Source organism: Furipterus horrens, unplaced genomic scaffold, assembly GCF_987537825.1.
Source record: "Furipterus horrens unplaced genomic scaffold, mFurHor1.1.pri manual_scaffold_4, whole genome shotgun sequence".
NCBI lineage: Eukaryota > Metazoa > Chordata > Mammalia > Chiroptera > Furipteridae > Furipterus > Furipterus horrens.
In genome coordinates this window covers 173,900,975-173,925,097 of record NW_028327174.1, presented here as the reverse complement: position 1 = coordinate 173,925,097, position 24,123 = coordinate 173,900,975, and the positions used below count along the sequence as shown (strand labels likewise).

General features: G+C 42.8%; 1 protein-coding gene across 7 annotated transcripts; it reads right to left on the bottom strand.

Moving 5' to 3' along the window:
- Positions 1-353: 353 nt before the first annotated feature.
- On the bottom strand, positions 354-23,419 carry CLTA (clathrin light chain A). Of its 7 annotated transcripts, XM_090274415.1 has the most exons (7): positions 23,064-23,419; positions 16,280-16,317; positions 14,075-14,192; positions 7,409-7,520; positions 2,999-3,052; positions 1,759-1,794; positions 354-818 (listed from the first exon to the last, which is right to left on the bottom strand). In XM_090274415.1, exons 1-7 carry the CDS (start codon positions 23,278-23,280, stop codon positions 647-649), a joined length of 747 nt encoding a protein of 248 aa, XP_090130541.1. In that variant the 5' UTR covers positions 23,281-23,419; the 3' UTR covers positions 354-646. The 7 variants fall into 7 exon arrangements, with proteins under 7 accessions (XP_090130541.1, XP_090130542.1, XP_090130543.1 ...); XM_090274416.1 differs by lacking the exon at positions 1,759-1,794; XM_090274417.1 differs by lacking the exon at positions 2,999-3,052.
- Between the last annotated feature and the right edge of the window lie 704 nt (positions 23,420-24,123).

The window sequence follows — 24,123 nt, the reverse complement described above, 5'->3', positions numbered from 1 at the left end:
AAACAGTGTATGTCTCAGCATAGCCTATGCACCCCAGAGAAATATATGCCACTGTAATATACTACTCAAGACCCTAAAGTAAGGGACAGTGACAAAGGAACCATCTGGGAGAAATATACAGGTTGGTCAAAATTCACAGCTTTATCCTAGGTGGGCATTGAGGGATTCAACTTTTATCTCTGAACTCCCTTTTCAAATGGAAACTTCCAAAGATAATGGAAAACTGGAGCTATTTTAGTTCAAGGCAGGGGTAGAGGCCCAGTGGCTGTGCTGCCTCAGCCCTAGAAATGACAAAAGTAAATCCCTTGTTCCTTGGAACCTCACTCCAAACTGTAGCCCATCTTAAGGTCAATAATGAAACTTTGTTTATTGTTTGAAACAAATTTATTCTCAGAATGCACAAAAAGCACAAGTTGAGGCTACCATGGGAGGCTTCCCTCCCTTCTTCTGCCACCACCTCCCCCTCGTCTCTCAACACCAGGGAGAACACCTTTGAAGGAAGAAACATGCAATCACAAACAATGAACAACTCTAAAGACAAAAGGTTTGGTCCAAAAGAACTCAACATGATTAATCCAATTACATAAAGAGCTTCACTGAGGAGGACTAAGACATTGCTGATGTAGTGTTTCCACAGGGTGGCTCTTCAGTGCACGAGGGGGGCCTGCTTGAGGGAGATGAGGACAGAGCGCATGCGGGAGACGTCTTTGGCCTGCTTGCTGGACTTGGGGTTAAAGTCACACAGCCGGGCCACCCGTTCCCACTCAGTGCCTGGGGATGATTCGTCAATGTCATTTACAAAGGCTTCTTCTGCTGCCCTGGAAGCAACAACAAAATATGTTGGTTTAATGTAGAACCCTGTGAGCGACCTGGTGGCTGCCTTGTTACAGAAGCAACTGCATCTTCATGCCTGACTTAATGGCATTCTGGTTTTCTAAAAAATCACAGCCCTTGACCCAGGACAGACTCAAGAGCAGACACATGGCCAGCTCTCCTAGGCACAGGGTGCCTGGACTGCCGTGTAAAATGTTGGAATACAGGTGTTTGGTTTAGGGCTCTCTCTCTCTCTGCTGATACACAACATTAATAGAGCAAGTCCTCAGCCAGCTACACAACACCTTCATTAACAAAAGCAAAGCAGAGGTTTGTCAAGAACTTGCACAGTAGTTTATGTTGGGCTGTACTAAGTTTAAGACTTCAAAAAAGCCCACAGCTCACTGCACAACAGCTTCTGGATTTATTCCTAAGGCTGGAGAGAAACAGGGCAGATCAAAAGGAATTCAAAACAAGCTCCCATGCTAGCAGGCATCAGAGACTAAAGCCATTCTGAAAGAGGGTTTGTTAGGACATTCTCCAGTTCAGCCATTTTCCCTCCAGCCAGGTACCTTGGGCCACTGGGAGCACACTGTGGCAGGGGTGGGCACCCAATGGCTGGAGAGCCAATCAATATTAGGTGCTTTTTGGTAGGATGCTGCTCCAATCTTCTTTCAAGGTCAGCCCACCCCCACTTGGGAACCAGCTGGTGGGAGCCACAGCCCAAAATTTGGACAGAGATAAGAGGAGGGAAGACACACTATATTCATTTACTCCAACAAGCATCACGGGCAAAGCAAAAGCAATGGAGATGACTGGTCTGTGGGACAGAGGGTCGCACTCTCACAGGGATGGCCGTGGCAAACACCGCTGAAGCCTGAGCCACTACAACACTGCGACTGCATGGCACACACAGTTAGGGGCAGGGAGAAAGATTTACTTAACTGTTCTAGGCTGTAGCAAGGATGGTTTATGTTTGTGCTTAAAGGTGAAGGGAAGAAAAGAAACAAGGAGAGAAACTTTAGGTCAGATATAGAAAATGAGAATGAGTTCAATGCAGATGGTCAGTAAGCTAGACATGCCCCTGCCACTCTATTTACGCTTGGGAACGTGCAGCTGGCTTTGCTGGGCCACCCTGCTGTCCAGCAAACCCAGACTTGACCTTTCTAGTCTCCATTTCTACTCCAGAGAGATGTGTAAAAATCAAATCCAATACCACCTGTAAGTCCAGCATTTCACAAGTCTCATTGCAAATACATCTGGGGGCCCCAGAAACCCAGTTCTGTCCTGTAATGGGATGAACATCTCAAGATGACAGGCCCCAGAGGCTCTACAGAACTCTCAGTCTGCTGTTCACTCTTCCTATAAGTTCCTCTCTTCCACCCTCATCTTTCTTTACTCAAAATGTAGTCCTGATACTAAGGAAGAAACAAGTAGAACAATTTCCAAGTCTTTAGCAATACTGCTTTGATAACAGGAATTCCTGAAAACAAAAACACAAAAAAACCTTCCAGAGAAGATGCAATTTTCTTTGGAGGAAAAAGCCAAAATGGCTCATGTCAGACAGCCTTGGCCATCATTACCTCAAAGCTGGGGCCTCTCTGTGCAAGGGTAAGAAGACAGGGCATCAGAAGCTGGCCACTAAACAGCAATTTCCGACATTAAGACCACAGAGAAACCATTACAGGTCCCCAACAGAGACACCTCCCCCCCCGCCCCCCCGCCCAAGGGAGAAGGCAACCAACCCCACACATTCTAAAAGGAATCAAGTGTAGAAAATGCTGCTGCTCCCACTGGCTCCTAACCAGGACACCCACCTCTCCCAGGTGGGGACACTTCCCCTCCCCTCCTGGGACAGGGAGGTAATGGAGGCAGCAAGAGGTCAGAGCCCTCCAGTCCCAAAGCCTTTCCAGACAAGATCACAAATGACCCATATTTTGAAAGGGAGTCATCTTCCTTCCTTCCCTCCAAAACCCGAATATGAAAAATGGCAATCAGAGTTGTAGGAAGTCATGATTCTGCAAGATGATCAATGGATCATACCCCCAGCTTCTCAATTCTTCAGCAGTCCCCACAGTGCCAATTTGAAAAAATTTAAAAAGCAAAGCATCTTTGTGGCATAAAAGGTACATTAAACGAAAAGTAGAAAAGAATCAAAACAAAAGGAATTAGTTTTGCAACATACACATAACCAATCACGTCAGCGAAGGGTTGTTTGTAGAAAGCTTCATCTGCCACCCTAGACAGCAAGAAGTCCAAAAGGCAGGCAAGCAGGCAGGAAAAAAGAGAGAACATTGAGAAGCAGAAACATCTCAAATCCACAATAGAGGCACAACTGAGCTCTGGGAAAGCTGTTCCCAAGGCTCCATCCTAACCCAAGGAGGCTTCCAGCGCCAGAGACTCCAGCAGGCATGGACGGCTTCCCAGCTGGCCTTCCCCACAGGGATTCTCCCCTTGCCTCACCCCAGCCACCACGAACATTTCCTAGGCACCTACTTATGAGCTAAGCCCTTTTTAAGACATTGTGTTGGTTCAATTCTCAACCCCAGCAACCAAGGACACTGAGTGTTCACCACATTTTACAGATGAGGTAACGATGGCCTGGAGATGAAGCAACTCGCTCAGCAGTAAGAGGCAACAGGGGCAGAACCCACAACCGAAGTTACCTGGCTCTCTTCACTGTGTATTAATACTTCGCAGCTGGTGTGTGCTCAGGAAGTCACATCACCTTCCTGCCAGCCTCAGTAACTATCATTGAGCATGAATGAATAAAACCAGTTTTATCTTGGATTATCCAACTACTGCTTCCCCACACTTGCTGGATGGTATCAATTTTCAGTATCTTAGGAACACTTAACAGTCATTTTAAAGTTCCTGCTTTAGAGAAAAAAGCTACTGAAGGCTAGGTCTGATGGAAAGAACTGCAGACCAGGACTCAGGCTCTAGTTTATTCTGTGTCCCTGAATAGGACTGTCTGCTCAGTCCAGGCAAGACTTGACTTTAACGAGGGGCAGCCAAGAGGCCTGCACTTCATCCTTCCTCAACTCTGACTCACATCAGGAATGGGTCAAAATGGCAGGGCTCTGGAACAAGAAGGTGGGGACTCACCGAGTGGAGTTTACACTGCAGGGGACAGGCTGGCGTAGACCCTGCTGCCCCAGGCTGCATATGTCGTGCACTGTGGGTGGGCAGGGAACCTCCCTCAAGGAGTCTTACCCTGTCCTTTGCCAGGTCAGTTTGGGTCACAGGAGTGGAAGAGACTTTCTTTTTTTAAGGACAATCATGTATTAAGATAGCGCACTATGTATTTGAAGGGAGATACTACTAATTTTAATTTCAGTTTATTTTTAAACTGACACGTACCCTTGCTTTGTTACCATTTTGGTTTATACATAGGAAGTATTCTATGGAAATTTAAACAAAGCAAAAAAATAATGCCCTGATTGTAACTCAAAGGGAGTCAGCAGGAAAACACAGAGTTGTTTGTGGGCAAAATGAGTGGGAGGGAAAGGAAAGGCAGGCCAGCTTGTAAACCCATAATCCTTTTAGTTTACACAAAAGGACTAAACTTAATCAATTTCAACTTGTACTTGCCTCTGCTGGAAGAAAATAAAGGTTTAATGACTCCTGTCAAGGCATCGCTAAGACAGCAAAAGCCTGAATGTCAGGCTTTTATTCCTCTGCAGCTAGTCCCAGGACTTAAGGGTTTGTCTGACAGCGCTGTTTTGTCAAGGGGCAGACCCAGGACAAATGGAAAATCTCATTCACCAAGTACAGGTGGGCCCCTCCACCTGTCTGTTCTTTGCCCACCAAACAGGGGACCAGAGAGCAGCAATCCTCAGGCAAGGCAGGAAGGGGCTCAGAGAAGCCTGGGAGGAGGGAGGAGGAATGCCTTCCGGGCCTGACCACAAGTCGCTCAGGCAGCTGACACACACAGAGGGCTGGAAAAAATGTCTGCTTCACTGAGCATCCTGGAGTCCGCAAACTTTTACAAGCCTTGAAAGTCAGCACCAAAGCTACCTGTAAAGAAATGTTTCTGTTATAGTTTGGGAAGGGACACGGTCTGAGGCTCTTGAGGAACAAACTCCTCTGACTGGCTCCTACAGAAAGAGAATTCTTTCCCATGAGTTGTCACTTAATTCATGGCTCTTGTGCAGTGATATTTAGGCCCTAATTCAGGACAAAAGGAAGGACATCTAGTCTGAGGACTAATACAGACTACAGATGCCATGACAAGGTCTGTTGACTGTCGTCTGCCCACAGCCCAGCACAGTGCCTGGCACAGATGTGTTCTCATGGCTTCAGGTGAGGGCATCTGGAAGGCAGGAGGCCTGATGATACACTCATAAAAACAGGCCCTTGCTACCCCCAAGTCTCCTCTTTTCGTACTTCTCTGCCTTGTATTTGTGGTTCCCTGTAAGCATCCAGCTGCCGCCCAAGTCACCCAGGGAGAATGGCATTGGTTGAATCAAGCACCCTCATTTTCTTTTTTCAAAATATTCACTATTTACCTGCAGACAGATGAGAAAGAAAGTCACTTTACACATATAAATGGGACTTACTCCTTTAGTCCCATGAGGGGGAACCATCAGCAATGTCAAAACCTCCAGGGGAGGGTGTATGCCATTGGAAGAAGTTCCCCAAAGTAGTTCTAGAATGGCTTCAACCCCAACCCACTTAAGAATTGGCATAAAGTGTAGAAACCATACTTTCTGGGGCGTGTATGAGAGGCAACTGATCAATGTTTCTCTCCCTCTCTTTCTCCCTCCCACCTACTCTCTGTAAAAATTTTTTAAATCTTTACTTAAACCTTTCTGTCCTGGAGCCCTGGTGACACTGGCTAGTGTGCTGTTAGCTTTACACACTTAGGGTCAGTCCTGTGCTTCAAGGTTTCTACCAGGCAAGTGACCTAGTTTCTAAACAACTCTACATTCTCAATGAGTGGTGAGTTTAGCTTTCTCCCCGCCTCTGGAACCTAGGTTCATCTTTGAGACTACGCAACCCAACGTTCTACAATTCCAGGTAAAGAAAAGCATACCAAGCCCTAACTCAATGCCTGGAGAGACTAAACCTTTAAGACTCAGCTCTTAAAAACAGATATAATTATTCTCTTCAAGGACCTAAATCTGTATACAGACAGAAAGGATACAATTTAGCAAAACTGGCTTGAAAAAATTTTATGTGGTGGGAAGCCTGATCCCAGCATAATCATATTTTAAGTCTGAATATCTGAATGTCAACTTGCTTAATCCTTAGGGACCCTGGAATAGGGAGGGTCAGTCCAGTTTTACCAAGTACTTCAGAGCAGGCTAAGGGTAAACAGCACCTTGCACAAAGCACCCTCTCATCTTTCTTTACGAGACCTGAACTTGCAGCTGGGGGACACCATCTTAAACGAGCACAGGATAAAGAAGCCTGGACCTGTCAGCACTTCAAAGTGATCACAAGCTCAGCAGAAGCCCCAGACCTGAGAGCAGTCCCCACCATACTTATCACAGAACTTCAAATGGAACCCCAATAAGCACGCCAAGAGTGCATCCCCCACCGGAAGGTGGCCAGGACAGAGGCTCAAACCCAGCATCTGAGGGGCAGCTGACAGAACCAAGAACAGCCAACAGGGGACAGCTGAAGGCTGCTATACAAACAGTCCGTCTGTTCAGCCACAGCTGCTCCACAGTGACACAGGCTGGCTGGCAAAGTGATCAGCTTCCCCTTTTCTGGCAGATTTCCATCTTAATAGAGCTGACAGACAAGGGCACTTATATCCACTTCCAACTATGAGGACAGAAAGCTAAAGCTTTTAACCTGAAAATTAAAACTCTCCCAAGACCAGTCTGGCCTATCTTTACACTGAAGTCAATGAAGTCATTCCAGCACGCAGAGCGCCCACCATACACCAGGGCAAGCAGCATTGCGTCCACTTCTCTGAGCTACTTCCAAGGGAACTCTAGGCAGACAGCATTAAGGACCATAGCTGCTGGTACATGGTGACATAAAATATTTTCACCCACCACTACTGAGCCTTCAGTAAGTGAGTAAATTCTGAAAAGAGCATTCAAAAAAAGTCAACTGAAGATTTTCTTACAGGAAGTACCCAGAGAACCCCGAATTCTGAAGCTGCCTTGTTGGATGACCACTGTTGGCTACTGAATTACAAAGCGCATTTCCCTACAAATGGAGCCCCCATTGTGAAGCAGCTTTCAGAGGGCAGGGCTGTACTTAGCGGATGCAACATGACCAAGTCTATAAACACCACCAATGGAATGAGATCCTGGTTATAGTCATGAAAGCGGCCTTTCCTTCAGGGTTCCATGAAATAACTTTTCCTTTTGCTCTATCATACCATTACAAGTGGTAAATATGAACCAAACTCTTGGCTGAAGGGCTAAACTTACTGTAACTAGGGTGGCTAACAGGCTAAATTATGCTCACAAGACCCAAGAGATTTGCAATCCTTATGTTTCAAGCACTTCTTTGAAAATCCATAGACATTTCACACTAACAGAGAGGGCAGCTGAGAGCCTATCCTGGCTGTTGGAAATGGATTTGATCCAATCTTGGAAAACAAGCTGTGTTAGAAGCACCATGGACTGACCTGTTATTTGCTTTTGTTTTCTGTAGCTGCTCGTCCTGCCTCGCATACCACTCTTCCAGCTCCTTTATTGCTTTTTCTTTCCACTCTGCTTCTTGCTTCCGGGAATTGGCATCTTTAAAGGGAAGGAAAAGACAACACAAATGAAATAAAACACAAATTCCAGTTCATTTTATCAGTCTATTTTGGTATTAAACTTATGCTGTGTGCAGGTACATGTGCCAAGTGTGTACTGTGGGGAAGAGTAGCTGGAAGATAAATTCTATTTTTCCTGTTTGTACATCTAGCTCTTGATCTCAGCGATTCTATCCAAAGTGTTTCACCACATTTTGTCGCAGTCCACTGACCCTTTAGTGATCACTAGTTGGTGGTTTGTCTCTGTGTTTTGGTGGTTTTTTGGTGGGGGGTGGGGGGGAGTGGAAATACTTTTAATAGAAAAAAATCTTTGAAGGTACTAACTCAAAAAGGGAAAGCAATTACGGATGATTCTTTAGTAATGCTGCCAATTATCAGCTCAGGGTGAACTACTGATACTAGATAATCCTTTAATAAAATCTTCTCATAACCTATATTCCACACCTCAGGTTGGCAATTAATGGTTCTGTAAACACAAGCTGGCACTCGCTCTTATTAACTAAACATGGTAGAAGCACTTCTGTGAAGTAGGGGGCTGTCAGGAAAATTACCAGACGTAGAGAAGATTCAGGAACCAGGGAACAGCAGAATATAAATATAGACTTCAGAGTTGGGAAGACAACAAAATATCTATTCCTGCTTAGACTGCAAAGTGAGTTTGTGGCAGTGCCAGGACAGAACTAAAAGAGAAACTCCAGTGAAGAGATGGAGATGGTTGGGGATCATCACTACCAGTTATCCACCAAGGTTCTAGAAATTAGAAAATGCACACCTAGCAGGAAGTTTCTCAGGTAAAAAGATGGATTTTCCTAAGACATTTAGCTAAAAAAAGAGACACATGTCAGTAGATAGTGGGAGAAAAAGAAATATTAGTCACAACCACTGCTGCAGTTGACACCTGAAGTAATAATACTTCACTTGAAACATGTTTTTAAGGGCATCCTTCTGGCAGGTGTTTTGGAGACATCGCATTTAATATTTACAACAATCCCAAGAAGGTAAACTGTAGTCTCACAGTAAGCAGTAAGAAAAACTCCAGCTCAAAGTCTGAGAAACCTTCACAAAGGTTACTGTAAGTCACAGAGTCACGCTCACATGTTCTTACTTCATTATGCTGAAAGGGAAGCCAGCCTAGAAATCATCATAAGATGTGAGTACAAGGTGATTGCCACTGGCCCAGACTAGAATTTGGACAGTGCAGAGCCAGAGTCCAACTTGTAATTAGTGTCCTCAGGGGGTGGGGTAGAAAGTAGTGGCGGTGGTAAGTAACCATTCAAGGAAAGAAATGAAGCAATTTGGGGCATTTTTAGGGCCTTAGCAAAAAATGTCTTGTAGGAACAACCTGCAGAAAGCAGTCTGTAAATGCTAGAAATAGTCTAAGAAAATCTAAAAACACTCCCATGGTTTTACATTATAAAATAACTTTTTACCCTATTGTCTAATTATCAGAAGGTGACTGTGGATCAGAAGGAGAATTATTTTACTCCGATTTTCCACTGATGACTCAAATTTAGAGAGTAAACTCCTGATGCCGGTCTGCCCACGTCACTAAGTGTATGTGGTGGAAGGGAGGACGCTGTGATGCAATGGGAGATATGAGGGCTGACAATGCCATGTGGGGAAGGAACTGAAAAACATCATGTTTACAATGTAAGGTCTCCTTTTCAAACTTGGTGAAATTACTTCCAAAAAATTATTTTTGATTGAGGAGTATTTTCTTCCTGTGTAGTCTGATAACTTTTTAAATGTTACCATATAGCAGGAACAAAGTATCACAGAAATTTAACTCTAAAAATTCTATCTAAATAAAAATTGTGACCATCTGTACAAATTGTAATTACTGCAAAAAAGTCCCTTTAAATTGTCATCTTCTACAGATTTATGAAGTGACACTATCAATTAGAATTTAGAATTCTTAAACACTGAGCTTGATGAGACAAAAATCCAAGCCACAACATGACCTCTTTGAATCTGGGAGGGGGAAGGGGGACAGAGGGATAAAGAGTTCCCTCAGACAGCCAGGCACACTGACGGCTGTCTCTTCTGGCCATCCCCATTACTATTCACAGAAAAGCAAATTATTTAAGAATAGCCAGCAGCTAGTCTGCAAACCGTTGACACTGGTTCTCTATTTGTAGCATTTTGTGCCTTCTCACAGTTCTTGCAAAGGAAAAAAGGTGAAACTGAAGAAACACCTAGTTCATAGACAGATTTAATTCAATTAATCAGAATGTAAGGCCAAATGTTTGACTTCCCTCAGGAAGGCATCTTGAGTTAAGAAAACAATACTTAAAAGAATATCCCCTAAATGTCCAATTTGATCATCGAAAAAGAAAATGCAATTTTCCCAGACACCAAAGTGAACTCTTTCCATAAACAAAACAATTTTGGTAAACTTTGGGAAAAGAGGAAGATAAAGATAGGTTCTGTAACATGAAAAATACTCCAGTAGTACTAACACTATCTAACTCTTGCCTCTAAGCCTACTAAGAAGAGATATACAAGGAACAAGAAAGGACTGAGGCCACTACCACCATGAAGACCTATTTTCATCTTTCTAAAGCCCCACTATCCAGTACAGTAGCTACTAGCCACATGTGGCTATTTAAATTTATTAAAATTAAATGAAATTTAAAATTCAGTTTCTCAGTCATACAAGCCATATTTCAAGTGCTCAATAGCTACCTGGACAGCACAGACACAGGATATTTCCACCATCAAAGAAATAACTACTGGACAGTACTGTGAAGGTTCAAACATAGTGTGTCCTGTGTTCTGAAAGCCTTAACATAAATTGGCATGGAGAGAACAGATTTTACATGAACTGGCTGTGTTATCTGGGTCATGTCCCTTCCTGTTTCTAGGTGTCAGTTACCCCATCTGAAAAATAGGAGTCCTATTTTTACTAGTTCAGTGGTCCCCAAAAAGGAATAATAATGCTGACACTATGGTTATATAGAAGAATATTATATTTCTGGATTTACAGTAAAATATTTAGGCATGAAGTATGTGATGTCTGTATCTTAAAATGGACTGGAAAATTATGTGATTGTGGCTGGTTTAGCTCTCTACACCATGCCCCTCTCCTGTCTTGGAGAGTGAATAAAAACTTTACTCTCTACACTTTCTTCTCTTTGTGAATTCTTTCACAGCCCCCGTCACTGACCACCCTAACATTTTGGTGACTGGTACAGTGACATTATTTCTCCCTCTCCTCCGGCCTCCTGAGACCTGCAACTAGGGGAGCAGCGGGCAGTAGAAGCTCGACCCAGGCTAACCCCCTAATCCTGTCTCTGAGAAGTTCGGAGGAAGGATTCTCATCGCTCTCCGTCTTTCCAGACTCTGCTAAGAGCCTCCTGCTCATCACCCACCTTCACAACCAGCTATCGGGCTGGAAATGACTGGAAAGCAAGAACTGAACTCATCGCTCTCTACAGCCACAGGCAGAAGATAACACTGGAACAAACTGCAGCCTTGTGTTACAACGCCCCAACAGCCCAGGGGCCACACAACAGCAACACCCCCATCCTTTTAAATCCAGTTATAATCCAATAAAAGCTCAAAGCCCCCACCCCTCAATGCTGGTGTATTTCTCCACACCATGCCCTTCTCCTTTCTATGTATGAAGTTTTAAGAAAAAGCAGAGAGAAGATAACCTGTGTATAACATACCCACACTCTACCATACCTCTCTAACCTGCATGTACAGATACCAAGTCTCTCCTGATCTTGTCCAACAGCTGACACTCCATGTACACAGCTCTTCACCAAAGGCCAGGCTGGCTGGCACTGACCTTGGGCTTGGCCTGCCCAGCGAGATGGTGTAAACTAAATGCAATGTGGCTGAAGGGATGGGTATGAACTCTTAAAGCAGGACAGACTTAGGCTGAAATTCTGACTCTACCGCCTCTTAGCTGTGATTCAAAAACTTATTCTACCTATGCACTTCACTTTCCTCACCCATAAAAATGTAAACTTACCTTCCAGGGATTGTAGGGCAAGAAAACCAAATTGTATGTGTTCCCTAACATAGCTCATATTTTCCTCTTAAGCGCTACCTTAAATTCAGCCTTCAGACTTCCAGTCAAGATGGAGGCGTAGGTAAACATGGCTAACCTTCTTGCACAATCACAGCAAAATTACAAGTAAACTACAAAATGACTATCACCCAGAATCATCAGAAAATCAAGCTGTATGGAGGTCCAAAAACCAAGGAATTAAAGAAGCCACATTCATCCAGATGGGTAGGAGGGGCAGAGACACGAAATGGGCAGTCCCACATCAATATGCGGTAGATAAAAAATAGGGAAGAATACCTCAGGAGTGAGGGCTCCCAGCCCCACACCACACCACCCAGCCCAGGGTTCCACTGCCAGGAAGGTAAGGCCCCATAACTTCTGGCTGTAAAAAAGTGGGGGTTGGGGCAGCTGAAGAAGCTGCTGAATTCTCAGGTGTCTCCTTTTAAAGGGCCCACTACACACTTAGGACTTACACAGACTCACTCCCACTGGGCTCCAGCACAGGGGTAGCAGCTGGAAGGGTACCAGCGACATATAGTGAGAAACTGAAGTGTCTGGCTTCAGGGCAATTGCCAGGGGACAGTTTCCTCCCAGACAACACACCAAAGGCCTGGCAGCGGCCACTGTTCCTTTTCTGAGCCCTCCCCACACAGAGCCACAGAACACATCTGAGACTCCATCAACCTAGTTCAAACGAGTTGCCCCTCCCTGGCAATTACCTGAGGCTCCGTTCACACCATCAAACTTACCAGTGAGCTTTTCTACAATAGGCCACGCTACTAAGGGAGTCAAAGCAGCTCTACCTAATATATAGAAACAAACACAGGGAGGCTGCCAAATTGAGGAGACAAAGAAATATGATCCAAATGAAAGAACAGAACAGAACTTCAGAAAAAGAACTAAATAAAATGGAGATAAGCAATCTATCTATCAGATGCAGAGTTCAAAACACTTAGGATGCTCAAGGAACTCAATGGGTACCTGAAGAGCATAAAAAAGACCCAGGCAGAAATGAAGGTTACACTACGTGAAATAAACAAAAATTTACAGGGAATCTATAGTGAAGTGGATGAAGCCGAGAATCAAATCAATGATTTAGAACATAAGGATGAAAAACAAATTTTAAAAAACGAGGTTAGGGTAAGGAGCCCCCGGGACAACTTCAAAAGTACCTACATTTGAATTATAGAGGTGCTGGAAGAAGATGAGAAACAGCAAGAAATTGCAAATCTATTTGAAAAAATAATGAAAGAAGAGCTCCCTAATTTGGTGAAGGAAATACACCCAAGTCCCAGAAGAACAGATTGTCCCAAACAAGCTAGACCCAAAGAGAACCACACCAAGACACATCATAATTAAAATGCCAAAGGTTGAAGGTAAAGAGAGAATCTTAAAAGCAGCAAGAAAAAAGCAGAATTATCTATAAAGGAGTTCCTCTAAGACTGTCAGCTCATTTCTCAAAAGAAACTTTGCAGGCAAGAGACTGGCAAGAAGTATTCAATGTGATGAAAAGCAAGGACCTACAACCAAGATTACTCTATCCAGCAAAGCTATCATTTGGAATGGAAGGGCAGTTGAAGTGCTTCCCAGACAAGGTGAAGCTAAAGGAGTTCATCATCACCAAGCCATTTTATATATATGAAGTGTTAAAGGGACTTAATTAGAAGATCAAAACTATGAATATTAAAATGGCAATAAATTTATAACTATCAACAATTGAATCTAAAAAACAAATGAGTCAAACAAGCAGAAAAGAAACAATCATAGATACGGATACCAGCTGAGACAGGTAAGGGGAAGAATGGGAGAAAAGGTGCACGGATTAAAAAGTACAAATTGGTAGGTATATATTAAGGGAATGTTAAGAACAGTATAGGAAGTGGACTAGCAAAAGAACTTATATGCATGACCATGGACATGAACTAAGGGGGGGCCAATAGGAGGTACTGTTGGAGGGAATACAGGTACCAGGTGAAGGGGGGAAAATTAGGACAACTATAACAGCATAATCAATACATTTTTAAAAAATCAGTCTTCAAATGATAAGGGGATTGAAGTTTATCACATGGATATAACACCTTCAAGTTTACAAAGCACTCTCATGAATACCATCTCAGAATGCCCTTGGGGTTGGTAACACTGATCTTCTCTCAGATGAAACACTCTGTAAGGTTTGGGCAACCAAGCGCCCAGTTGGTAAGAGTTATAGCAGGGCCTTCAAGCCAGTCTTTCACTCCAAGTCCACGGCTCCTTTTCACAGCACCACTCTGCTCTTCCTGAGAGGTGAGAGAGGATGCACTTGGTGGCTCTCTGCGCTGCCCTAATCCTTACACAATGGCCTGTGATTAAGCATTTCCACATCAGTAGCCTTGGGACCTTCAGGCAGAGAAAGATAATCTTCCCAAACACTGGAAAAGGATATTATGGCTAATTCAAGTGAAAAAGGAATAAAAGGAGAGTCAAGGTCAACTATTCCACTGAAAACAGACACCCAAAGATAGAAAGGGATTCCTTACCAAGGGCTTCCAAGCGTTCCGTTTGCTCTTCTCTCCATTTACGGATACTTTCAGGTTCTGATTGCAATCGATCCACTTGTGAAATAGCTGCATAACTGTCTGTTGGACCATTACTTTCCTTAACACAAAACACAATTGTACTCTATCAATACCAAAAACTCCCTCCTGAAATACACTTCACCCAAGTTAGAACCCCTGGCTATGCATAGCAGTGATGATTATAAAATGTTAAAAGATCTGCATCAAAAACAGTAACAACCTTACATGCAGATAGGAAGCTTTCAACATTACTGCACTTAATCCTTACCATCCATGAGGAGGCAGAGTAGTTGTTATCCTATCTGTTAATAAATGGGGCATGAGGGGGAGACAGGAAAGCCAGGGAGGTGAGTAATGTACTTACTAGGAAACAGTGTTATCAGTTTTGCCTTCCTCACTTAACACAAAGATGATGTGATATTTTTGAAGTAATAAAAAGTACACAGTAGAGCAAGGCATAGAACTTAAGACCTAAATGCTATTATACAATGCAGGAAAGAGGTCACTTAATACCACCTAATCAAAATACAGTAAATCTGAGGAGAGTCCAAAAGAAAATGTACAGTTACTGCAGCCACACCAAAGAAAAAATAAAAAGCAAGCAATCATTACTGAGTCATGTGTGTGTGTGTGTGTGTAGGAGGGCAGACTGTTCTTTATAGTGGGTTAGATTTGGGAGCTAATCATTAAATTGACAAAGACTCAAATAGAACTTGATCTTTAGAGAATTATTTCACCTGAACTAGGTATTGTCAGTTTAACATACGTAGACCATAGACAAATGTGGAAAAAATTATTTAACGTATTAGTAACTAACTCAACACTTTCCATGTGTCAGGTACAAACACTTTCTCTCCCAAAGACCCCGCGAAGCAAGTTTTTATTCCCATTTCACAGTTAGGGAATTAAACTGAGGCACAGAGAAATGACATGTCCAAATTTACTGCTAATAAGGAACCAAGCCAGGATCTGAATCACACTGTCTAACGCTAAACAAGTTTTAAACCAGGGATCAGAAGCTACAGTTCAGGCCTGTTAACCTGCTTTGTAATTAAATTTTACTAGAACACAGTTATGCCCAATCGTTTATATACTATCTATGGATGTTTTCCATATTATAGCAACAGAGTAGTTCAACAGACCTCATGACTCACAAAGCTGAATATGTTTACTATCTGGCCATTTACAGAAAAAAGAAAAAGCTAGTTCATCTTTGGTTTAAACCAATTAGACTAATCTCATCCTTCTTGCCAGTTAATTGGTTGAGAGATGGGCAGAAACCCAGGCAGAAGCTAAGCACTACACTATTCCTGCAGACTACAGTGATTACTTGGTTGGTCCAGAGGAAAATGCAGGACTTTTGGGGGGGTAGGTGGGAGAAGAGAAGTAAGGTTCATTTTGTTCTAGATTGTATGACATGTACATGTGAGGTCTGGAAGCACTGAAACCATTTCACCACCATGAAAAAAAAACCCTGAGTATAAAACTGCACTCAGCAGGCAGAGCGAAAGTCCTAGAGGAACTGAGTTGGAGTTCTGGTTTGAGGACACCTAACCCATCTCAAAGCTCTTCTAATTATAAAAACAAGCAAGTTTTCTATTTAAGCCAATGCAAGTTGGGCTGGCAACCAGAAGCTTAGTAATACAGAAGGAAAAGTAATGGTATTCATCACAAAAATCAGCCCCCCAACCCCCAGTATAATCTAAAATGTTTAAGTGCCAGCTCCAATGTACAGCCTTTGTTGATTTCGACTACTGATTTAAGCTCTGTATGCCTCAGCTTATTCATCTGTAAAACAGGAATAACGAGAGTAAACGTTCCCTGAGGTCGTTGTAAGAATTAAATAAGATTAATTATAAACAGTGCTTGATAGAGAGCGTCACAGATAGTGTTTAACTTCATAATTATCATCCTCCTCATCATCATCAAGTGTCATTTCTTAAGAATAAAGTTGATAACATTAGGGCCAAGTCAGTAACATTTTAAAATAATGCTCTATCAGTGTCACTTCTCTTCAAGTCCTTCTACTGTGGCAGGTAACATACCATCTACTAATACATCCAGGAAAGTCAAGGAAGTGGGGTCCTTTCTAGATCAGTCAATTCAAATCACAGGAAAGGAAGACTCTTGAGCACTATCATGTAACATAATCAGAGTACTCTGTACCTGGTAGTATTCGCCATTCATCACCCCATCAACAGCATCTGCAAGACATTAAGATGGCAGTTAATCAATCGGGACTGCTCAAATGCTGAGCCAAAGGTTTACAGAGTAAAATATAGCATCGTATGCTGTAGGTGCTATAAGTGACTCAATGCTACCCCTGTGCTAGGTACAAGATATAACCATGAACAACTTTCTGATTAATGAAACCAAGATGTGCTTATATAAAAATGACTTCACCAAAACGTAGACAAATCTGTCCCACGCTCCCAAGCCCAAAAGCTTTTGACATTCTGCTTTCTGGCTTAGAGAGAACACACAGAATCATGGCAGAAGAGTCTCACAGAGGAACAGTGTTTCTCTATGAACTTTCTGGAGAAGCGTGCGTATGTATGTGTGTACACACACACACACACACACGTATGGCCCAGATTCATTTACAATGAGCAGAGATGTGCAGCTTCATGTTCAAATCAAGGTGCTTTCTTGGGAGTCAAGACTCTTATCTTCTGGCTGGAGTAGGTTTGGCGCCTAAGGGTCTACAGTTGAGACTTCTTGCTGATTCCTATAGTGCATCTGGAATTTGTCCAAAACAGTAAGACTTGGACATACTAAATTAAATCTTTTCAAGAATGCAAGTTTAAAAATTTCAAAGTGAGGTGTACAATCCAGTCTTACAGACACAATTATTCATAACTGAGAAAGTCCATCTCAAAAATATAAAAAAATGCCTAAGTAAGATCTAGAGACTATCAATCCACATAGTACAAAATGGTGGCCCACAGGCTGAACATATTTTATTTAAAATACAAAGTACTGAGTTAGGAAATTCCACAAATCACTATTTTCAGGTTTGGGGATGGGGGCAAGCAGACAGAAGACCTGACAATAATAGGTCTCCATTTCTGAATTGGCAACACTGTTTGAAATGAGGGAAGCCTTTACATATAGCATGCCAGTCCCACTAGCCCCTCTCTCTCTCTTTTTTAAACCCATTCTGTTTCATTAATGTAGTTACCTGAACTGGCCTGATAAGCATGTGTTCCTAACCCAGCCATTATTGAGAGGCAGTCTGTACAGGGCTGCACACCATCACTCTGGAGTGGCTACTCTGACTTCGAAGAGCCCCCATGTAGACACCAAAAAACTTAGCTTCCACCTACATAATCTGTATTCCATATCTGTTGGTTGACCCACATTTACTACCTGTTATGTAGAACTTCCTTATTTGTTTAATTTTTTTCAAACTACAAAGACACCTTATTGCATGGAGTAGGAGAGGGAAGATGAAAGAAGAGATGAACCTAAAAGATTTAAGAACTCGCAAAGTAAAAGGAACGCCAAGCACTTAGTACGGGCCACCATTAGGAGACCCTCAAAGGGCAACATATAGAAATAGCACAGCTTTCCTAGAGGCCTAAGGCAGGTGCTCTGGGCCTCATCCTTTCCTTCTAGTAAGCAAAGATCTCAACAAACCACTCCTCTGGTCTTGGTTCCTAACTAATTACAGCCACGCCTTGTTTTATTGTGCTTTACAAATTGAAGGTAAAACCCTCCACCATAATCAAAAATATTATGACTCCCTTTATTGTAATACTAGCTTTATTGCGGTGGTGGTCTAGAACTGAACCCACAATATCTCCTAGGGATCCCATAAACGCAATGTTAACTACTCATTTTCCAAATCAATATTAACATTTCATTCATTCCTTTGGTTCTCTTGCTTCTCCCAATTACACTCCTCTTGGCTTTGGGGGTATTGAAAACTTTTATAGATTATTCCCCCAGCATGCCTCCCTGACACCAAAACATTTTTTAAAAAATGAAAATGGAGACAAAAAAATAAAGTAAAATAAAAAATTTTTTAAAAAGGAAAATGAAGTCATTAGAAAATGCCATGTAATTTCTTCACTCAACCCATTGGTTCCTATCTTAGTTTATCTAATAATGTGTATAGATAAAATTTTTCAACAAAACTGGACTCCTACAATATAACCTTTCTTTCAGTAACCCATTCATCGATCTCATTAAATTCTCAACTTTATTAGTGTAAAGACACCTACTACTTATCATCTCCAATGTTCCAGGCTGTGTTAAAACACTTTAAATACATTGTTTTAATCCTCACAATAAACCTGTATGTATCTGTACTTCACAAATGCCAGTAAGAATATGCATAGGGTTCCTTGAGGTGAATAAGGTATTCTTGAAAAGGCAGATAATTGATGACAACATTTCCTCTTAATCTTTTATGTTTAAGATATGCAAGAAAAAAATTAAATACATGTATTATGAAATAACCAGCCTTTAAAAAGTGCTGCAATACCTGAGGCAAGCCAGGAAGCCAGAGGAAAGATCATCAGATGATTTGGTACATGAATACAAACTGGGAATCTAAGCAATTATCAACCCACCTCAGCTTTGATCTGTTTCAATTGATGGTTATAAATCTAGATTATTTCAACATATTTCTCATATTTTTAACTTAACTTCCTTAATTTTTTTACTCCTATGCTTTATTTACGATAGTACAAAAATAAGTTTCTCATAATTTTTGTCCATGGCTGTTTGTGTGTTACCTTCCCATATAATTTTTTAAAGTACTCTATAAAGTTTTGGAAACACAAAGTTCACCAAAAAAACTAATCAAAGTATTGGGGGGGGGAGGAAATATTCAATTGAACCCCAGTAATAAATTCCTTGATGCAGAATTGCTGGGTCACAGGATGTCCTTTTTAAAGATTTCTCAAACACCAACCACTTGCTCTCTTTTGGTCTGCCACTTTTATCATTACCATCAGTACACGAGTGTCCCATTTCCCAGACCTTCACTGATACTCAAGACTAAGTTTCACCATATTTTTAAATTTTTTGTTAATTTGATAGCAGGTATTAAAAAAAAAACTTAATGTGGTTTTGTTGTGCCAATCTTATTTCCTGTGAAGTAATTAAAAATCTGCCATTTGATTTTCTTCTTTTACTGAACTGTTTTGCCTTTTTTTTGCTATTTTTATCTCCAAGTAGCTCTCTGTATTAATTCATTCTCTCATACTACAAGTTGTTTTCCCCATTTGCTTTTTATATGGTTTATGATATTTAACACCTAGAACTACTTAATTTGTACACAGACACTACTGATTTTCCCTTTACGATTTCTACAGCTGTTTTTATGCTGTAGGTCTTTCCTACTCTAAGATAAATGTTCGCTTTTCTCCCAGGACTATAAATCCATCCAGAATTTATTTTTGTGTAAGGTAGAAAAAAGATCATTTTAAATCCTAGAGCCTCTAAGTCAGACCGATATTCTGGTTAATATATTACAGTTAACATACCAACTACTCAGTTAATATATTCCAGCCCAGGGCCATTCCCAACAGGAGAGACTTTGATCACTACTCCATCGCAAAACTAGAAGCAGTTCTCATCCCATACCTCCTAAGTGACATGTTGCCTGTTCTTTAGGCCCGAAGAGTTATCCAGAACCACTGGTAAATGCTTTGAACTCTTATTAGTTACCACACATCACTGCACTGACATTCAGTTGGCCCAAGTCAAAAGATCATCTGTGGGTACAGAAACATACAGAAAGGACATCTAGAGCACCTTGATTTACTAGGACAACTAATGTAAGCAACCTGATGCTCCAGAAGGAAACTGTCTAGGGCATCCAGACAGAAACAGGGTCAGAATGTTTCCAGAGATGAAAGACTCCTTGTCCCAAACCCACCTCAACCTTCCCTGTTCCCTAACCTTTGAAGTCAAGCAGACTTGGGTTTGAATTCCAGTGGAACCATGTATTAGCTTGCTACCTTAAGATCACTGCTTAAATTCCATGATTATCAGTTCTCATCTGAAATAGGATGACACTACCATTTAGCCTGCAAAATGACATACTACATGGAACTGAAAGAACGAAGAACTTGGCACACAGTAAATGGGCAGTACTGCTAAATATCACACATGAGATTTCCTTGAACTTCTTTCTCTTCACTACCACCAAGAAAATTACTCTCCTTCTCTAGCTTCTTTAATTCATGTACCTCTCTTCCTCCTTCTCCTCTAAGAAAGGTCTTGACAGAAACATACCTAATAGTGCTTCATTGTCATACACTGTCATACTCCCTCAGTAGCTCCTTAACCACCTCTTATTTTCTTCTCTCCTCAGCCCTCATGATTGAAGGCTTTCAAGGACTCTAGAATTAGGCTGCCTCTTTCCTGATCACTTGTCAATATCCCTGAGCTACTTTACCTAGCTGCTTACCTCCCACCTTTAAACTTGTGTATCTTTCCACCTCTCCTAACAACTGGGAGTTATCCAGGGCTCAGGCCTAATCCCTCCGGTTTCTGCCTGCCCCATCTGCCATGGGACTTTCCCCCAAGGCTGGGGGTAGTTTAGATATTTTCCTCAATCTGTTTGAGCCTCCTGCCTATAGCTCTTGGTACAGTAACACATCAGATACAGAGCTCCCTCCTAAAATCTGTTTCTCAATACACCACCCCTCAAGGCCTACAGGCCTTGTAGCACCTTTCTCTTCCTACTCCTAAGAGATAACAGTAGCTAGCTACATGTGTAGTCATAACATACTGTGTGTGTAAGCATGTTACAGGTGCTCTCTAATGTAATCCTAGCAACCCTATGTGGGGTATATCTGCACCTTTTAGAGGAAAAAACTGAGGCAGGGTAGTAGTGGCTATGTAAATTGCCTGAAAAGCTACACTCACACAAGCAGTCTAGGACAGCACAGAACTGAGGGGCAGAAAAGAAAGGAAAAAGGAAAAGGACAAGAGTGAGAAGGAAGAAAAAATGTCCAACTCATTCTCTAATCCCCCAAGGAAGTGCTGACTGCTGCACTATTACCAACCCCAACTAGTGTCAGAGATCAGGCTTCAAATCACTAAATGCTTAGTTCACTAAGAAAGTCCTTCCTAGGAACTAAGTCAGCAATCACCCCTTCCTTCCCTTTGCTGAAAGTTTAATGCACAAAAAACCCACGTGCCCAACTCGATTTTCTCCCTTTTACCTCTCAACTGCCAATCCCCAAGATCTGCTGCTTCTATGCAGGATCCTTGGGCCTGACATTTTTGCCCATTCTTCTCTGAGTACCTACTATGTGCCAGACCCAGACAGGCATTGCGGATACAACACTGAGCAAGACGTAACACTGTTCTTGAATCAGTACAGTCTCCTAACCATGGGTTCTGATTCTCCCAATGCTTAGCCAGGGCAGCCACAACTGCTCCTCAGAAACGACAGCCTTTTAGCTGAAAATGCAACAGAAAAGGGTCCAGTCAAAGGATGGGGAAACAGAGCTCAGCTATTAACTTGCCCTTTTTCTTAAGCAAATCATTTCTCTGAAGGCCTCATTTTCTCTTCTATTAAAGGAAGGTAAACTAAGAAAGAATCTAAAAAAGTACATTTTAAGATTCTTAGGCAAACGTTGAAGGTCACAAAAGAACCACTGCCAAAAAAAGCAAACAAAACAAAAACACCAAAAAATACTTATTGCTTAAAGCCAACTTCATCTCCCAACCACAACCTAGTTCAGTCCAACCTGCTAGCTATAAATTGAATTTTCAGGTGTATGTCATGTTAAGTTCTTACCGGGGGACAAATTTGCTTAGGAGGCAGCACAGTATAAAAACTCAGAGGCTGCAAGCTAGCAGTTTCCCCACCTCCACTCCCCGAAAAAGGTTCTGCTTGGCTGGCATAGGAATTTGAGATTTCTAAGTCTGAATGTTTTCATGAAGACCACTGTTCTAGAACAACAAAGCCTCAGTCTCCAACACTCATCTCACACCCAGCAGGTTTCTCTTATTTATGTTAAAACTGCCTGGCACCTTAGAGTAACTCCCTTTTGTCCGCCAGTGCCCTATTCTCCCTTAATTAGTATTTTTTTTAAGTAAATCTAAAGCCATGTCTCATTTCCTCTAATTTCCTACTTCCCTATTTTATTAAAAAGATCTCTGCCACTCAATCTTTCCTCCCACCACAACAATCCTAAATATCACACACAGTGAAGGCACTAAAAGCCGAACTGGCATTCTACCACATATTTTGTTTTTGTTTTTTGTTTTGCCTGAGGTTGGCTGGAAAAGGCCACTACATTCTCTGTTCGCCTCTTGGGAGACTGATCCAGGCTAACCTTAGGTTCTGCTTAGGCAACAGTGCCTACCAAAGCTGTTTCCAAGAAAGTAGAACTCCTGGAGTCCTGGCCATAACATGTTCGGAAAAACGGTAAAATTCTTGTCCCCTTTTCTGCAAGGCTATACACCGCCTTTCTTAAGTGTCCTACTCCCTCTTCTTTCCCTTCCCATAACCCGACATTCCGTACACCTTAAGTGCTTAAATGCGTCACTACCACTTTTGTTTTTATATTTCAAAAACGATACTTTTTTTTTTTTCCTGCCCTCCCTGTAGGCTCAGGCTTTCCTGTAAGTCTGGCCAAAATGCGCCAATGCGGCTGTGCTCCGGGGCCCAGGCTCATGGCAAAGCAAGTGCTCAATGAAAAGTTCCGTAACTAAGCCGGTTTCTTTGGGCTCCTCAGCTAGGCTATCACCCTATTTGCTTTGCTTTCCTTTGCTTTCTCGCTCCGCCCGCGCCCAGGAGCGGTCAAATACACTCATAGAACGGAGTAGGCGTTCTCCATGACTGGGCCGGGGTCACGATTCCTCTGCACTCCTTAAACTCGCGGTTCAGCAGTAGAATAAGATTTACAGAGATCTTAAACCCACTCTGGGCCCAGTTTCCAGATAAGTCTTCCCGCCCCCAAAGCGCCCGCATTCTCACCCGGACCCCCCGGTGGCTCGCCGTGCGGTTGGGGCCCAGCGGCACCACCATCAAGGATGGCGAAGGCCTCGTCGTTCTCGATGCCAGCAATCTCACTCTCCTGCTGCGCCAAGAAGGCCGCGGCCGGGTCTTCTTCGCCCGCGCCGGCTACCCCGTTTCCTAGCGCGGGGCCGCCGGGAGCGCCAGCGGGGGCGCCGAACGCATCTAGTTCGGCCATGGTGGGCAGTTCAACGGCACGCACACCAACGCTGAGACACAAACCAACCGACGAACCGATCCGGCGCCCGGCAGCAACAGCTGTGGTGGCGACTTCGCTGGGAGGACAAGCGGGAGGAGGCAGAAGGAGGAAGCGGAAACCCTACCCCTATATCCGGTTGGTCTAAGACTATGTGGGAGAGCCTAAAAGGTAACAACCAGTCAGAGGATAACAAGCGTTCAAGAGCTACCCAATCAGCAGAAGGAGGGGCGGGCCCCCCCCCCCCAAGGAAAACTCGTGACTCGGGCCGCGCGGAGGGTGAGGGCGGTAGACCCGCGGACTCAAGAAAGGCGGAAGTGGTACTTGACTTAAAGCAACCTTTCCCGTCTCGGCTTTACTAGTGCATGGACCCGGGTCGGACACCCCAGAGGCAACGCTAGTGCCGAACCCGGAGGTGAAGACAGCGATGATTGGCCGATTACAGCAAAGGCAAGCTACTTAGACGTTCTGAACCTCAGTTTTCTCATCTATAAAAGAGACGGGGAATCCTGCACTGCCTCCCTCCCAGGATTGTTAGGAAGACTGAATCTTTTTACGCCGATATACCAGCTTTATTTTTTAAATTGTATTTAATTCATTTACCCAGCTGGGTTTATTTTCTCCTTTAGCGCAGCCTGACTTAAATGTGATTGATTCAAATCCACTCTGATTTTACCTCATAGTATTTTTATAAAAAGGAGAATACATATCCTTTTACAAAGCCCTTTAGCATCCTGTATGTCTTTTCAGAGCTAGACAGAAGCTTCTGGAGCTGAAAAATTCCTTAAGGATCACCTAGTTCATAAAGAAACTGAAAGGGATCAG

What these genes read in the sequence shown, in the direction of transcription:
- CLTA (XM_090274415.1), bottom strand. Translation starts at nt 23,280, where the DNA reads ATGGCCGAACTAGATGCGTTCGGCGCCCCCGCTGGCGCTCCCGGCGGC. An exon ending in CGAGCCACCGGGGGGTCCGG is followed by an intron (nt 16,318 to 23,063) that starts GTGAGAATGCGG and finishes AATGTCTTGCAG; the next exon opens with ATGCTGTTGATGGGGTGATG. An exon ending in AAAACAAAAGCAAATAACAG is followed by an intron (nt 3,053 to 7,408) that starts GTCAGTCCATGG and finishes CTTGCTGTCTAG; the next exon opens with GGTGGCAGATGAAGCTTTCT.